We start from the raw sequence: 18,562 nt of genomic DNA, 5'->3' as shown, positions 1-18,562 counted from the left end.
TGACAACAACAACATATATTAATTATGAATACTGATCGGCAAAATTTTTCGTCAATAAGTTTTTCGGAGTACGTTACCGAATACTTTCGTTGAAAAAAAAAATTGAAAATCAGAGCACGTTAGGTAATTTTCCAGAAAAACATTTTTTTCCTTGTTTTATTATACATAATATGTATTAATTTTTTGCCCATCCTCGAATTCGCTTATGCACATATGTATTTTTATATACAGAGTGATTTTTTTATCATAACCCACTCAATTTCTTGTAGAATAATAATAATTTAAACATTTTTTTTTATTATTATCTTTAGTTACATATTATTCTTGAATTTTTAACTATGTAATACTTTTTAAGTTCATCCCTTATGCCTTGTAAAGGGGTCAACTTTGTTTTTTTAAATGGTAACACATATTTTTAATTTAATAAAATGTTTGAGTTTTTAATTTAATAGTAAATGGCATTTGAATTTTTAATATAACTTAATTCTTTTATTAGATATAATCATTTAAAGTTTCAAATTTTTGAATTAATATACAGGTATAATACACAAGGGATTACAAATANTGAACTTAAAAAGTATTACATAGTTAAAAATTCAAGAATAATGTGTAACTAAAGATAATAATAAAAAAAAATGTTTAAATTATTATTATTCTGCAAGTAATTGAGTGGGTTATGATAAAAAAATCATTCTGTATATATATATATATATATATATATATAATTATGTCTATACATTTTACAATATTAAATATAAATATAAAATACAATAGTTTTTATATTATTAACACGCTTATATTAGTTTTACATGTATGTTGTTTGTTTGTAACTCTCTACGCGCCACATGTTATTATTCTCGTGTATCCAGTCGTCTATGGCCTCGAGACTAGACTGTCGTAACGCATTTACCCCACCACTTGCGAACATAAATATTTTTCTGTACAATTTTATTATATATATATATAAACAAATTTTTTATTGTGACACGGCCCCGCCACTCATGACACCTTTATCAGCTGTTGTCCTACTATGAGTATTTTTTTTTGATTGACCAATATCGCCTGTGTGCCATACGTCTAACGTATATACATATATATATATTAAATTTATTTATTTATATATTCTTACCGCCGCTACCGTCGTTTATATATATATATATATATTTTTGTCTTTTATATATTTATACACGATTAAGCGTTATATTATTTTTCTCGTATATGTTTTTTTTAATTTTGTATTATTCCTTTTACGGTTTCCACTATCAGACACGCGTTCGTACCACCGATGTTACACAACAAGACTATATACTTCGAACAATATATTTCCTTACATTATATAAAAATAATTCATGATATAATTACAGACTATATGAAAACAGATAGTTCACTTGGACCGATAACAAAACGGTGTTTTGATTGGCAAAAGAGATATCAGTGCAACCATATGTATGAGCACAAGAATTCTTTTAATTTATTTCATTATTAAATCTGCTGTAGCATATATATTATGAAATTCCGTAAAAAAACATGATTATTGACATAACTTATTTTAATACATCATTAAATTAAGATATTAAACCCATAATCCCTCATTTAACCTTAGTTATTACTTTTTCATGGCTAATATCCCTTAATTAGTCGTGAAAATTAAGTAATTCTCAGTTTTTATAATGTGAAATATTAACTACTTCAATTTGATTGAAGCAGTTACAATTGTTTTGGTTTCTGTACAGGAATATAAATTAAGGGAGTTATAGATGCGGGCTTTCTATTTTAGTAAGCTCTTAGGTAAAATTTCTATTGGAGAAGAAACGATTTTAAGTAGTAATTGGAATCAATTTTATATGTTATAATTAATTACGTACTATCCGGCCGGCAAAATGTAGGGGGTCTAGATACCTCAAATACATTTATTTATGTATATTTGTTTACCTATCCCAACCATGAACCTGTTCTAGTCTTGCACTAGTTAAAATGCAAGGTGCTATTGTTTTAGAACAATAGCACCTTGCGTAAGTGTACTAGATGACTAAGGTACACAGGTAGAAACCATTACTCCTTATCATCTCTATAGTTAATCAAAATACCTTGATTCCCTAAAAATTAACATTACTAGCGCATACCTTTCATGGTGTCTTCAATACTATCTTGTTTGTGTACGTTGACACTCTTTCGTGTGATCACAACCAAACCAATCGTATTCCGTGTTATATTTGGTGCTTTCTTTCAAAATATCTCACTACCTCAACAGTGTGCGATGTTCAGTAAAGTTTTGTCCAAGTAGATATGTCTTCAAGGATTAAAAGCTTTTTTTCTTATCCAGAAAGAAAACGATCGTTTGAAACTATGGATGAATAATTATCAATTTAATCATTTAACAGAGACTTTACCAAAAAAAATAATCTTGTAGTTTGCGCGCTTCATTTTGAAGATGAAATTTTTTTGAAAAAGACTACGAAAAATCGGCTGGTACATGATGCAGTACGTACAATATTTAGCGGTCCATAATTTTTTTTTTAATTATTTATAAAATAATTATTCAGTGTAGTTTAATTATTAAAAATTAATTAGTAGTTTACTTTTAAAATTAATTTTTTTCTCAGTTTGTTTTAAATTTAAGATCTAAAATTATAATTTCAAAAAAAAAAAAGAAAAATGAAAATATTTTTTTATTTTATGTGTTTATTATATTATATAAAATAATTGTTAAACAATAAACTTCATCACTGAAAATAATCCATGAGTACCTTTCAACAAATGACTTATCATAAACAATAAAAATAATAATTAAAAAATAAAAAATAAAAATTGTAAAATTCATTATATAGTATTATATATTATATCTAAAAGAATTCTAATTTTATAAAAAAAAAAACCCCAGCACTGTGGGATCATGACATAGTGAGAACGTTGCATAGTTGAGTCCAGTATAGATTTAATCTGACAGTGATTAAAATCACTATCATAAGAAACGCTTCGATGCAAATCTGTAGATAATGTTATGAATACTTAACTTAGTTTTATTATTGTTCTACAATTATAATAACAGATAATCATAAATTGAATTGTAATCGAGGTCGGCCTATAAGTATGTGTTTATAAGGTATTTTTCGGCGTTGCAAAACCGGAAAGTGGGCCGACTGCGACTGTTGTAATTCAGAGCATCGTTAGTCATTTGAAAACTATTGTGCGACTGCTATTACTTTTTTTTTAATAAACTAATTAATTATTCGGCAATACTATTTTATTTTATTCTATTTGTTACTCTCGTAACAATAGTGTTTAATTCTAAGAAATTGATGGATAATTACAAAAACAACATCAACTTCTATTTCCTTAATTATACCAAGATTAGTAATTCTTTTTATTATATATTATATAATTTTTAAAATTAATTGTTTTCAAATTATTATTGATTTTGATTTTTAATATGTTATGTAGTAATAAGATGAGGAAGTATGACGTCGATTTTAGTATAATATAAGCTTTACAATAGTAGTAAGCAATTTTTGAACTCTTAAGAAATATAATAATTCCATATAAAAGGGAAACATGAAAAGTATAGGAGGACGATACTGGACGTTTTTTGTCGAAGAAACGTCGAGTTATGTGTACGCGAGTATTTTTGTACGATTTAATTTTATTTTGTGTTATATTTTACTATTACTTTTTAACTTTGTGTTTAATTCGTTTCTTGAATAAAATAACTATTTAAAAACTGGACTTAGCGTAAATAAATTATATTCACCGTGTTCTTAAAATTTGTGTGTGTGTGTGTGCAGCTAGAGTCAAGGTTGGACTGCTGGTCCTTTAGTCAATCTTAATAATTAGTGTACGAGCTGGCTAGTTTTTGGGCTTAACCGTCCTTTAGTGGGTATAGTAAAAAGATAGTTGGGCTGGTGGCTGACAAGGAGCCACTCTTCAGTCTGCTACTTTTGAGGTAGACTGTGCTGACGGGTCTAAACTCTACCCATTTAGTAGTGCACTAATTAGAGGGATTGGGGCTGATCAGTTTATCCAACGGGAGGACTTGAGAAGAGCTCGAATGACGAACTCGTCGTCAATATATATATATAAAAACATTAATTAATTTGTGTTAAACTTTTGTGTCTACGTTGGGACACTACCAACGTACGACAGTTACAAGTAATCATTTTGAACCTACTTTATTTTGACCTTTAAAGTGAAAGTTTTAATAAAAAAAAAAAATTTATTTATTACCATAACTTTTAGCTCAACTTGCAAGTTTGAAATTGACATTATTAAATAGAATAAATTAAATTGTTAAGATTAATATGTAATCAGGAAATTTTATAATTGAATCGGTCATTTAAAAAACAAAATAAGTCAACTATTTTTCAATAATGACTTTTTGTCAAATTTGATAATTATGTACCTGGTTACGTATTCTGTGTAAAAACTACATTTGTCAGATTCATATTTAATTCAAAATTTACTACAAGAAACTAGAATCACTGCAAAAACTACACAAGTCATTGACTTGTGTAGTTTTTGCTGTAATTTATAGATGGCACTTTTTGATTTTATGCAAAACTTACCTCTACCAAACATACTAGTACATAACATTTTTTATTTAAGACAATTATGGGTGAATTGTTTTGGGATTAAAAATTTGAAAACTGAAGAATCTACATTTTACATGTATCATGAGGGTGAAACTTGCAAGGGATCCAACGATATGTACTCTATGTACTGGATTATATAAATAATAATATTAATTCAGATATAAAAGAATTATACTTGTTTTGTGATGGTTGTTCAACCCAAAACAAAAATAATACCGTTATACGATTTTTGCTAGCATTGATAGATAGTCAACGATTTGAAAGGATTTACCACTTTTTCTTTTACATTTTTACCTAACGATCGAGATTTTGGAGTTATAAAAAAAAAAAATAAGAAAGCATGATTGTATATATGTGCCAGATGAATATATTAAAATAATGAATGAATGCAGTAAAAAGTTCAAAGTAATAAAGTTTCAGACGGATTAAGTTTACAACTTAAAAAAATGGTGGCCATCATACTACAAAAAGACATGTTTATCTGTTGAGACATATGGAAAAAAAGTTCCAAAGGACCAAAAGCAATCCTTTACCACATCTACATACATGAGATTCGAATATAATATAAAATATAAGTTATTGTATTCACACATAATTTTATCGATGGGTAAACACGAAAATACTGCGTCCTTTAAACATATATCAAATCAAAGGTTATGTCATATACTACAAAATGAAAAAAAAAATTTGTCCCAACACTTTATCGTCTATGAGTAAATTGCCACCGAAAATATACAAAAAAAAAAATGTAATATTTTCGAAAAAAATCACCTCCTATCGTGATGTTTTTTTTATTAAAAACTACCAAAACTTATTGAAATATTAACAAAAACAAAAAAATATTTTTTTATATTGAAACTGTAGGTAATTTTCTTTCATTTGATATCCCTTTTTTTTTTAAATATAACACTTATTCTCCTCACAAGGGGGGATTTAAAATAGCAACATGTTTACAAAAACTAACTTTTTCAACTAAACTTTTGAAAATGCTCCGAAAATAAGCACAGTTTTTTTTAATCTTAAATTAAAGCTTATATTATATACTTTACTATGAAAAAAAAAAATTCGGAATATACATTTTTTTCTTGGTGAAAATGGTTACCGTATTCAAAAATATGCTATTTTTGTGCTAAAATTCTGGGTATTGTATTTTATTTTATTTTAATATATGTTATTAGGGGAATAAACTAACTTTCATGAATATTATATAATTTAATTGACATATAATAAAGTTCATAAGACATAAGAAATTAAAATTTATTAAAATGTTTTTACTTTTAGCTTCGATGCGAAGCTGAGAAGGTATTGGTTTTACTAAGATGTGTTTTAAAAATCGCTAATTTTCGAAATTTTTAAAATTTTTTTTACTAAAAAATGCCGTAACTTTTTCAAAAATGAACATATCAATATAATTTTTTTTTTATATAGCTGCATGATATCAGTTCCTTACATTTGCTATATTTTTTTTTATATCTGAACCTTTACCTGCCCACAGGGGGGGATTTAAAATGACAACTTCTTCACAAAAAATTAATTTTTTCAACTTGATTTTTGAAAATGTTCCGGAAAGTCTGACACTTTTATATATATCTTAAATTAAAGCTAATTTAATATACATTATTATGAAAAAAAAAAAATTTCGGACTTCATTTTGTCTTCATGGTGAAAATGGCTACCAAATGGCTATTTTTGTGAGAAATTCTCGATTTTATATTTTACATTTTAACTTTATTATGCTATAACTTTTTGAAAAATGCATGGATCAATACAATTATTCATGAAAAGTAGTATTTATATACATCTTACATTCGAGATACTGTTTTTTTAAATCGGACCATTTCCCTTAGTAAAGGAGGGGTTTAAAACATAAAAATGCATATAGAGAGTAGAACTTTTTTAACTTAATTTTTGAAAGTGTTCCGGAAAGTCTGACACTTTTATATATATGTTAAATTAAAGCTTATGTAATAAAATTTAATATTAAAAAGAAAAATTTCGGACTTTATTTTGTCTTCATGGTGAAAATGACTACCAAATGCTAATTTTGTGTGAAAATACTCGATTTAATTTTTTACATTTTACTTCAATAAAATTTTTATGAGAAATAATATTTATATCCCTCTTTTATTCGACATACTTTATCTTAATTAGGATATAAATAAAGAAATAGCAAATTATGTAGCTTTTGGAATAATCAACCAATTATTTAAAACTAAACACTTTCTAAAGATTTGCATCGAAGCATTTTTTATGATAGTGATTTTAATCACTGTCAGATATCATTATACTTGACCCAACTATGCCACGTCTCCACTGTGCAGCGACCCCCCTGTGCTGGGTTGTTTTTTTATGAGATTTATATTTTTTAATAATCCCTTTTTCATTTGACATACTTTATCTTAATTAGGATATTAATAAGGAACTAGCAGATCATGTAACTTTTGGAATAATCAACCAATTTTTTAAAATTAAACACTAACTAAAGATTTGCATCGAAGCGTTTTTTTTTTGACAGTGATTTTAATCTCTTTTTTAAAGTCGAAAAAGTAATTTTTATATTTGAATTAGCTTAAATTTCTAATTTTATCATGCAATGAATACAAAGAACACTTGTGTCTTTCACGCTTAGTGTACGAGGTTCAAATCCGTTTGTGGCAATTAATAATTTGCATTTTTTTGAGTTAGAATAAAATTTTCAAATTATTTGATATTTATTTCATTTAGGTTCAATAACTTCAATAAATATAATGGATCCCATCACTTTAGTCTCCCCTCGGGAGAAGAAATTTCTTATTCATTTTAATATTATTTTACTATATGTTTTTTTGTGGCTACGATTTATTTTGCCAACTCTCACTAGACCTACTTTTTTCAACGATACGTCAAATGATTACAATTCGTATTTAGTTGAAGATATTACCCTTAAAAATCGAAAAAATATTCCTTATTCAAATAAAAAGTAGCTTAACCAGCTTTTTCTATAGTAACAATTAAAATCATTCATTTCTAATATTTTTAAAGTATTTATTGTCGCATTTGATTTAATATGATAAAAGTATTCATTCAACTACAAAAGTAAATAATTTTACTTTGTAAGTTAATAATTTTTAACTCTATTTGTGTGTGCTACTACCAGTTTTTCATGATTACTGTGTATACATATGATGATAATATGTATACATTACAAATTTGGCATTAATACCATGATAAGAAATTAGATAAGACAATTATTACTTATCACTCTCATTCAAAAGTATATTGAAAAGATAGCGTTTTCTTCTGTCCTTTTCTCAATACGTATTTCAATGTTTAATACCGTAAAATAATACATGAAAATTCAAATTTTCACAAACTTCAAAACGCTACAGAATATTTACTACTGAATATTAATAAGATATTTTTTTACTAAAATTTTTCTTAAATTCTACTCTACAAAATAGCTATCTTAGATTTTTTTTTTANACATTCTACTCTACCAAATAGCTATCATAGATTTTTTTTTACATTTTATTTAAAATATTATTTTTAATAAAATGTAAAAAAATTAATTATTGAGATATAGCTATGGACCTAACGTATAACTATTATTTAAAAAAAAAATCAGCTAAAAATATTAACTGGATCAAAAGTTATTTAAGTTGTCAGTGAGTGGTGGGCCACNATATTAACTGGATCAAAAGTTATTTAAGTTGTCAGTGAGTGGTGAGCCACCCTGTATAAATCGTAAATTTAAAAAAAAAATTATTTTTAGTTTCACCTTAATTTAACGATGGATTTTTACAATCATAATCAAATTTTATAATACGCTCAATTGAGTAAATATTTTTAACAATTTTTTTTTATTGGTTCTTTTAGTTAAAGTAAATCATTAAAATTAATTAAATTCTGAATATTTCCATTGTAGAATCTTTTTAAACACCAAATGTTAATTAGAAATGATTATTATTATTTTTATTTAAGTGATCTATTATGATAAAAATGTAAAAAAAATCGAATTTTTCTGATAAATTTAATGTAAATAGTAATTATAAAATTTCCTGACTGCATATTAATCTTAACAATTTCATTTTTTTCTATTTAATAATGTAAATTTCAAACTTGTTGTTCTGATAGTTTTTAAAACAATAATAAAGAACAAAATATTATTTTTAAGCTATTTATTTGTCATTAAAATTGATTTTTTGAAAATTTTTAATAAAAGAAAGTTGAATTTTTTATCATAACTTTTAGCTCAATTTCAAGTTTGAAATTTACATTGTTAAATATAAATTCATATGAAGTAGTAAATAATTGTACATATTTATTATAAATATTTTCACTTCAATTTTATAATAAAAAACACCTTATGATAAGTAAGGTTACACATCGCCTACCCTTCTATGAAGGGATAAATCGCCAATCTAATATTATAATACATTTTTTAGTTAAGGAATGGGGACCCTCCATAGTTAAAGGTACACACATCACATAGTTATAGTTGGGTTTCGTTGGGTTAATATGCCGCTGCCGTCACTCGATTTCATATTTGATAATGTGTTAAAACTTATATAATATATTTAATGATTTTGTTGGAAAAATGAAAAGAAAGAACCTGTAGCTAATATTCACTTAATAAGTTTATTAATTAATTAGAGAAATGTTAATATGCCATACAATTTATTAAATTCAGCCAATGAAGTTTACAAAAGTAAATAATAACTGTAATAATAAGCAAAAGATTTCATCAAAGTAATAAGACTATCATGAACATTTTTGTTTCATTTTTCGTAAATTAAAAATATACAAATATTTTTTTTTATAAATAAAAAAACTATTACTTATTGTAAAACGTTTATAGTCCTAAATATAACAATTATTAAAATGATAATAATAATGCAAAATATTGACTAGATCCAATATTGATTATTATTGATAGAACATGGCGGGTCCGCCATGTATAAACACTATATAATATATAGTATTGTATAATATATTATATTATACAATATTTCCATAACTTATCATTGTCTATATAAAAAAGTTGTGCCTGTAAAAAAAAAATAAATATCAAAACGTGAAGACAGAAATAATTTTAGATATTTTGCTTACAAAATTGGGGTTCTGTTACTACCTTCGGTGTCATCATCTAGTATGAAAATATAAATTCAAATTGTCATAAAACTGTTTTTGTTAATTAATAAAAATTTCATTTATGTTAAATTATTAGTAATTACTGACAGTAATAATTACTGTCAATATTACTTTACTAAAACTTTAACTGGAATATAAACATACAAAATACTATTGTTTATTAATTAACAAAATCAAATAGACATTGAGTTTTAAATTTAAATTCGGTACCACTTATGAGTAGTAACTAGGACTCGGATGTTGTTGCATTTGCAATTTTTTTTCTATTGCTTGGTTTGTTGCTAAGTAGGTTTAAATTCATCTCATGCGAGTACGAATTTATATCTAAAAATTTTTAGTGCAACTTTTTGCAATTTTTTCAATGTTATTGCAATTTTGATCATTTTTTTCTTTTTAATTGCAATTTTGTTGATTTTTTTCATTTATTGTACATTTTATATACTTATAAATTGTGAATAATATAATTTAATTTTTTTTTAAAGGTAAGAGGTATGTTAAAATATTCAAGTGCGCGTATTGATTCTTATTTCGGGATTTCCGTAGACCACCGTGGCCGACCGGAAATGCGATAAGACAATATTGGGGTAAATATGACGAACGACGGTACATCGAGATTTGTAGATTGTACTACTGTAGTTTTAAGTTTATTATAGAATTTTAGTCTTCACTTCTACAGTGTTCAGTCGTTAAGTGTCGTCTCGTGTTTCTTCGTAGTTTACATTTGAGTCTTATTATTTCGTACTGACGTCAAAAATGCCGAAAAATAAGCAATCAGTGTCTAGTGTATTATCGAAATACGTCAATGAGTTCGGGAAAAATGTATTTTCGAGTGATGGGTCAGCTCTTTTTTGTAAGTTATGTGAATTTCGAGTATCTGCAGATCGAAGATACATAGTCACGCAACATTTAAAAACTGATAAACACAGCCGCGCCATAAATCGCCATCAAAACGCTACAACCTCTGTAGTACAGCAACAACTTACATTATCTTCAAAAAAATCTACATTTTCCAAAAATCTTTGTCAAACATTATTATCTGCAAATATTCCTCTAAACAAAGTTAACAACAAGGATTTCCGCTTGTTTTTGGAAAAATATACAAAAAAAGAAATTCCTGACGAAAGCACTTTACGAAAAAGTTACGTAAATGATATTTACGTTGAAACTACGAACAAAAATAGATCTAATATTGCCGGACACAAAATTTGGGTTTCTTTGGATGAAATTACCGATGTTCAAGGTAGATATATTGCCAATATTATTATTGGAACATTAGAAGTAGACAAACCGCGGCAAGTTTACCTATTAAATTCGGAGGTGCTCGACAAAACAAACCATTCGACCATTACTAAAGTCTTTGAACGATCGATGTTTCTTCTTTGGCCTGATGGTATACGCCATAATGACGTATTGCTCTTGATCAGTGATGCGGCGCCGTACATGATCAAGGCAGAAAAATTAATTGGAGTGCTCTATTCTAAGATGATGCATATAACTTGCGTAGTACATGGTGTACATAGAGTTGCTGAGGAAATAAGAAGACGATTTTCAAATGTTGACAAATTGATCGCCAAGGTAAAACAAATATTTAATATCAATAATATTAAAATGTCCAGCTCGTGTATTATTTTTCAAAAATAAACCTCCGACAATACAATTACCTCCCCAGCCTATTATAACTCGTTGGGTACATGGGTAAAATCAGTCTCATATTACTGTGAATATTTTAAAGAAATAAAAAATATCATATTATAGCTCAATCCAGATGACGCAATTTCAATAAAAGAAACTCAAAAAATATTAGATGATCCATCGTTGGAAACAGATTTAGTTTTTATTCACGCAAACTAAGGATATTTACCTGACACCATAGATAAATTAGAAACTCAAGAACTTCCTTTGGCGACAAGCATTGAAATTGTTAAAAGCGTTAGTGACAAATTAAGTTCAATGTCAGGAATTACAGGCAAGTTAATTAATGAGAAATGTAAAAATGTTCTTGACAAAAATAAGGGATTTAAAGTTTTACAAGAAGTATCAAACATATTATCTGGCGAAAAAATTGGGGAAAATCAATTGCCAGAAGATTTATCCATTCAAGATTCGATATATTTTATATATGCAACAATAAGCTCTGTCAACGTGGAGCGTAGTTTTTCAATATATAAGAACTTATTGTCTTCAAATAGGAGATCTTTCGAATTTGAGAACCTGAAGAAATCCTCTATCGTGCAGTGCAATCATTTTTAAGGTACCCAAATTTTTATTAAATAATAAAATTAATTATTTTTTAATTTTATAAAATTTCTTGCAGGTTTACCGAACCGAACAAAACCTGTTTGATTTATAAGTTTGTTACATTTTATTTTTAACTGTATCTATTGTTATTTAAATAAATAAGGCTATTTCATACTACAAAATTTGTAATTTTTAAAAGTAAAATGTTATAGCTAAAAACTATTAATCAAAAAAAATTTTAAGCGCAATTTTGGGTATTTTTTTCTGCAATAATGCAATCAATTTTCAACGTTTTTTAGTGGAATAACTTTATAAGGGAATATTTTCCAAAATTCATAAATTATGGTATTCAAGATATTAATATATAGATATTAATATGACTTTTAATCTCTCCATATAAAAATAAAACAAAATAAATTATTATTGTAATATTCACGATTACTTACATTTTTTAAATATCTTAAATAAGCATAACTGTATAGAATGACTTATTAAGCATAATTATTGCAGTCATGCATCAATACTTATAATTATATTACGGTGGGTTAATATACAATATCACAATTGACAATCGCAAAAAAAAATATTAAAAAAAGTGATTTCAATATAATAGCACTATAACTCGAAGTGATATAATCCCACACTTTTTTGTTTAGAAGGTTTTCGTCATAAAAATGTACAAATTGAAATTTTATTTATTTTTGTGAACCATAATAAATATCGAATTTATTATAAGAAAAAAATATTTGACAAGGTAAATTTTAGGGAAAAAGGTTGAAAGTTGGGTTGGGTTATGCGCTAAATAAAATTTTGTCTGGTCCATTACCAATTTTGCAATATTAATTTTTGTGATATTAGCATTTAATGATTTAGAAAAAGTGGTGAGCAGGGTAGTATTTGACGATGCTCTTGTTGTAATATCTAGGTGTCTTACTTTTAAAGTACTTAAGTAATTTAAATATACATTATATGAAGTTTACTGATTGACTGTGTAATAATCAATACAATTATAGTTCTAAAACAGTATCAAAAGTCAGTGCGATATTCGAAATTACCAAGAAAAATAGTTGGAGTCTACAAACTACAGAAATTAAAAAGGCTAATTTATTATGATTATTGTGTAGAGTAGAAAAACTTGACACGACTTGCGTCGCAAAAATGTGGTCGACACTGGTTTTGAGGGTAGAGACCCGTGGGCCGTTTATTAAATGAGCGACAACAGATTATGTTAACAAAAATAAAACAAACCGAAAAGATAAACACAGTAATAATAATCTTCGCATAATATCGCGGCACTTTCGCTGGCGTCGACGACGCGATGTTCGGCGTAATCCTTGGACGGCAAAATGGTTAGCAGCGTTGTAGGCGACGGTGCGCGGGTGGGTTCGGCTGTCGACGTAGTCGCTTTCACAACGGGAGGAAGACTCTCGCACCATTTGCGGCGGGTCGTCGTCGGCCGTGCGGCATTTGCTGGACTTTGCACCGTAGCGTATAACACGCGGTGTTGGTCAGTCAAATATTCATAGTAGGGCGACGGCTGATAAAGGTGGCACGAGTCGCGGGGCATCGTGTATAACGAAGCGACGCGGGCCGTGTCAAACTGTGATTAGTAACTTTTTATACTTAACCAATAGTTTTACATTTCAATAAATCAGACAAAATGCTTCATATGTCACATATTAATATTTAGTTTAATATCTTTATGTTTTTGAAACCTTGAACCATGACCCCGACAGAATAATAGATATCTACTTATACGTAGTAAATAACTGTGACTATAGAACAGCCCAAATATATTCAGCCATTAAGAGATAGACATTTTAATTACACTATCTAAACTTTTATTTATTTTTATATTTTATTTTTGAATCACTACACTGCATTTTTATCATAAAGCACATCTAAAAATAATTTTATTGTTGTACATCCCTCTCATCTATGTATAAATATTATATTAACTTAAAAATTAATATTACATAGTTGGTAATTACCAATTATAATTGATTAGTTAACATTTTAAGCAATACATTCCCCATTTAATAATAAAAAATAATAATAGGTCCCTCTTTAATTTTCGAAAGTTACCTTTAATTCTACCTTTTGAAATATTTTTTTATAATAATTTTTTCGGAACTAAAAAATTATGTCCGAATATTTACATAAATGTAATAGAAGTTTCTAACGCATACAATGTAAGGAATATTGTTGATAAATAGTGATAAAAATCTTATATTTGTGCCCAGATATTTGATACTTTCTATCAGAATTACACTATTTGTATGTAAAAATAACTTATATTATAAGAGTGAATACTGATGTATAGGAATTGTCGGATCATTACTCACTATGTGATATTTCCTATGGTTCTTAAAAATAAATACATATTTGATCTGTATATTTTTATGAAAACATAATTATTTAACGATAGAATTGCGAGTAATATTCTTAATAAATCATATTTTGTTTAATATATAATATTCATAAAGTGGTAACATACTTTGTCTGGATGACGATGCTTCAATCTCTTGTGAAACCAATCCTAGGATTACACATACAATTATTTATACATTTATTATACCTTTTAAAATTAATTTTAGCTTTTTTTTTATTTATTAAATGTACATATTTATTTATTTATAATCTATACTATATGTAATCATAGCTTTTTACAAAGCTGAGAAAGTATTAGTTTTATTTTGTGTTTTGTTTTTATTTTAATGCCTGTCCATGAAAATCTTCGGCTTTCAATGAACCGATAATTTTTGATTATGCATCATAGTGACCAGATTTTAATATATGAAATATTTAAAGTTATATTAATTTATAGCTTTTGAAGTGTACTGTAATTTTAAAATAATGTCATTACTCCTTGTGTTATATTTCCATGGTCCATAAAAATAAATACAATTTTTATGAAAAAATCATTATTTAACGACAGAATTGCGAGTAATATTCTTAATAATTCATATGTTCTTTAATAAATTTTTTTCATAAAGTGGTAACATACTTTGTCTATATGACGAAGTTTCAATCTCTTGTGGGACCAATCCTAGGATTACACATACAATTATTTATACATTTATTATACGTTTTAAAATTATTTAAGCCAATATTTTTTGAAAATATATACTTGGTGATTTTTTTATCATAACTCACTCAATTACTTAGAGAATAAAAATAATTTGAATATTTTATTTTTGGGTTACCTTAATTTACATATTATTCTTGAACTATCGTCTATTTAATATTTTTTAAATTCATCTCTTATGTCTTGTAAGTGTGATAAATTTGTTTTTTTAAACGGGAACACTTATTAACACGCTTATATTAGTTTCACATGTATGTTAGTTGTTTGTTGTAAGTTTGTAACTCCACGCGGTACGTGTTATTATGTCGCGTATCCCGTCGTATATGATCTTGACAGTAGACTGTCGTAACGCATTCACCCCACCACGTTCACCACTCCCCGTAAACAATATTTTTCTGTATATTTTTATTTTTGGTTTTCGTACCCGTATACGCGTGCGTGTCATCAATTATATACAGGGTGGCCCACCACTCAATGACAACTAAAATAACTTTTGATCCAGTTAATATTTTTAGATGATTTTTTTTTTTAATAATAGTTATACGTTAGGTCTATAACTATATCTCAATAATTAATTTTTTTACATTTTATTAAAATTATTAATTATTTTTAAATTTTAAATAAAATGTAAAAAAAATCTGAGATAGCTATTTTGTAGAGTAGAATTTAAGAAAAATTTTAATAAAAAAATATCTTATTAATATTCAGTAGTAAATATTCTGTAGCGTTTTGAAGTTTGTAAAAATTTGAATTTTCATGTATTATCTTACGGTATTAAACATTGAAATACGTATTGAGAAAAGGACAGAAGAAAACGCTATCTTTTCATGATTACTATAATTTGGAGGTGTGTAACTTTTTCCATGAAAATGATTTATACTTTTGAATGAGAGTGATAAGTAATAATTGCCTTATTTAATTTCTTATCATGGTATTAATGTTAAGTTTGTAATGTATACACATTATCATCATATGTATACACAGTATTATACAGACACCGCTGCCACCGTATATGCCTCGTGTATAATGTACCCCCCGCCACACTCGCTCACAAAACACCACTATACCTTGTGCATGATACGTTTACGAACTTAAGTCGCTTTACATGTTTATATATATATATTCTAATTACTATTAAAACTTATATATTAATACGCTTTATTCTCATTAAGAGATATGTAGTGTATTCATTCCGATTACGGGGATGATTCTCGTATCGTCATTTTTCGTCACTACCTCCACGTTGCGCGCCTGCTGCTTTCCTTGGATGTGGTAGTCGTTTCTTAGACTCCCTCTCGGGAATCGAACCCTGATTTCCCGTTACCCGTTACAACCATGATATTGATATTAACTACTATCATAGCATGAAACTAAAAAGTGAAAAATAAAAATAGTTTAAAAAAACTAAAAAACACGCTTTTAAAGCACATCGAACTAAAAATTTAAAAATAATTTTTAATATAACCTTAAAACAATAATGAACGAAAAATATTAGTATTATTGTGATAAAATCGTGGGTGCTTTGTGCCATATTTTTTGTATATTGGGCGCTTTTTTTCACAATAATACTAGTATCTTTCGTTCATTATTGTTTTAAGTTAATTTTAAAAATTATTTTTTAATTTTTAGTTCAATGTGCTTTAAAAGCGTGTTTTTTAGTTTTTTTAAACTATATTTATTTTAAATTTTATATAATGTTTGAGTTTTTAATTTAATATTAATTTTTATTTAATAGACATTTAAATTTATGAAACTTAAATAATAACTTTATTTATTTATTAGATATTAAATTTTAAAGTTAAATATTTTTGAGTTTAATTTTTAAATTTTAGTGGATTATTACAAAAACTACATGATCTCCTATTTCCGTATTTATATCCTAAATACAAGTTATATTGCAATGTTCACATATAATAGAACATTGAAGCCCTGTTTTTCGGCAGCCACAACTTTTACCACCTCCAGCACCAGACTAAAGGCCGTTTTATGACAATTATCTTTATTATTAGCAGAAATTCCGGTGGCAATTGACATAATATAATTGTTGTTTAGGAATGTACAATTTAGCGTTTAGTTGGGTTTAAACAATATAGCGTGAAATCAATTTCCGCTGCCACGGGGTACACGTATAATCTGCTACGCGGACGACACGCTCGTGGTGGCGGAAGGCACTTCGGCGGAGGAGGCTGGTTTCCGGGCAAACGGTGCGCTTTGCGCCGTCACTGACTGGATCCAGCAGGAGGGGACCGGCTTGTGCCTAGCGCTGGACAAAACCGAAGCGGTTTTGTTCACGCGAAAGTACAAGTACGTTCCTCCTAGGCTCACCGTACTGGGGACTGATGTCCCGCTGAAGCGGACCATGAGCTATCTGGGCCTGCTCATCGACGATAGGTTGATGTTCGGGCCGCACATCGAACGTGCGGCCCAGCGGGCTCAGAAGGTCATGGACCGCCTGGCGGGACTGATGCCGAATATCGGGGGACCGAGGGAACAGCGACGCCGACTGTTGGTTAGCGTCGTCCACTCGGTCCTCCTTTACGGGTCCCCGGTCTGGGCGAGTATTCTGGAGTACTCGCCCAAGAACGTGGAAGCGTTGAACCGGGTCCAGAGAAGGGCCGCTCTCCGGACGGTGTGCGCATACCGCACCGTATCCGGAGTGGCGGCCAGGATCCTGGCTTCTCTGCCGCCCGCGGACCTGTTGGCCGTCGAACGCGCCAACGGATACGAGCTCCGGAAGAGCACCGGTCAGCCGCTTCGTGCGGAGGACCGGCTGCAACTCCGGAGCGTAACCGTGTCCAGTTGGCGCCAACGACTGACCGACGAGGAATCCGCGGGAGCGTAGACTAGGTCCCTCATCGGACCCAGCCGGCTCGACAGGTGGATTGGCCGGACTCACGGGGAGATGACATATCGTCTGACCCAAGTGATGTCCGGTCACGGCTGCTTCAACGAATACCTTCACGGTATTCGGAAGGCAGCCGCGCCGACGTGCGATCACTGTCGGGATCGCCCGGGAGAAGCGGACAATGCTCTGCATACGCTCTTCCGGTGCGAAGCGTGGGCCAACGAGCGGGAGGAGTTGGAATCCCGCTTGGGGTCCGCGTTCGGTGTGGGGTCAATGGTGGACCATTTGCTGAGAAGCCGGGAGGGGTGGTCTCTGGTTCAGGCGTTCGCCGAATCGGTGATGAGCCAAAAGGAGGAGGCCGAACGTCTGAGGCAGAGACTGCCCAGGGTGGTAGTACCTGCGGCGTCAGCTAGACTGGCGCCGTAGGTGCTTATTGCATGTGTTATATGTTTTGTGTTTATGCTATGTATGTTTGTGATTTATTAAGCCAACCCTCGCAAAGTCCTGCCCCCACCTCCACGCGGTGCAACCCGGGCAACGGATCCCGCCTTTTGGGATCCAGCTAACGGGGGAGGCCACACCACGTTGTGAATCAGCTCTTGATTAATTTCGGGCTGATTCACAACGTGGTGGTGTGAATTTTAGACGGCGTGGGCCGCCCTGAAGCAATACCTC

General features: G+C 29.3%; 2 protein-coding genes across 2 annotated transcripts in view; both read right to left on the bottom strand.

Annotated features, from left to right (window-relative positions):
* Positions 1 to 18,562, bottom strand: part of LOC126897466 (uncharacterized) — a 169,952-nt gene that overhangs the window by 13,723 nt on the left and 137,667 nt on the right. The window lies entirely within an intron of this gene.
* Positions 9,244 to 18,562, bottom strand: part of LOC126897471 (uncharacterized) — a 20,148-nt gene continuing 10,829 nt past the window's right edge. Inside the window, exons 7-10 of the mRNA XM_050671110.1 lie at positions 14,962 to 15,003; positions 14,452 to 14,493; positions 9,675 to 9,711; positions 9,244 to 9,612 (exon numbers count right to left, since the gene is read on the bottom strand). Coding sequence (XP_050527067.1) covers positions 9,594 to 9,612; positions 9,675 to 9,711; positions 14,452 to 14,493; positions 14,962 to 15,003 — 140 coding nt within the window. The 3' untranslated portion in view covers positions 9,244 to 9,593. The remainder of the gene's footprint in view (positions 9,613 to 9,674; positions 9,712 to 14,451; positions 14,494 to 14,961; positions 15,004 to 18,562) is intronic.

The sequence above is a fragment of the Daktulosphaira vitifoliae genome, unplaced genomic scaffold (assembly GCF_025091365.1).
Source record: "Daktulosphaira vitifoliae isolate Bord-2020 unplaced genomic scaffold, ASM2509136v1 Scaffold_2, whole genome shotgun sequence".
NCBI lineage: Eukaryota > Metazoa > Arthropoda > Insecta > Hemiptera > Phylloxeridae > Daktulosphaira > Daktulosphaira vitifoliae.
This window is presented reverse-complemented; position numbering and strand designations above follow the sequence as displayed.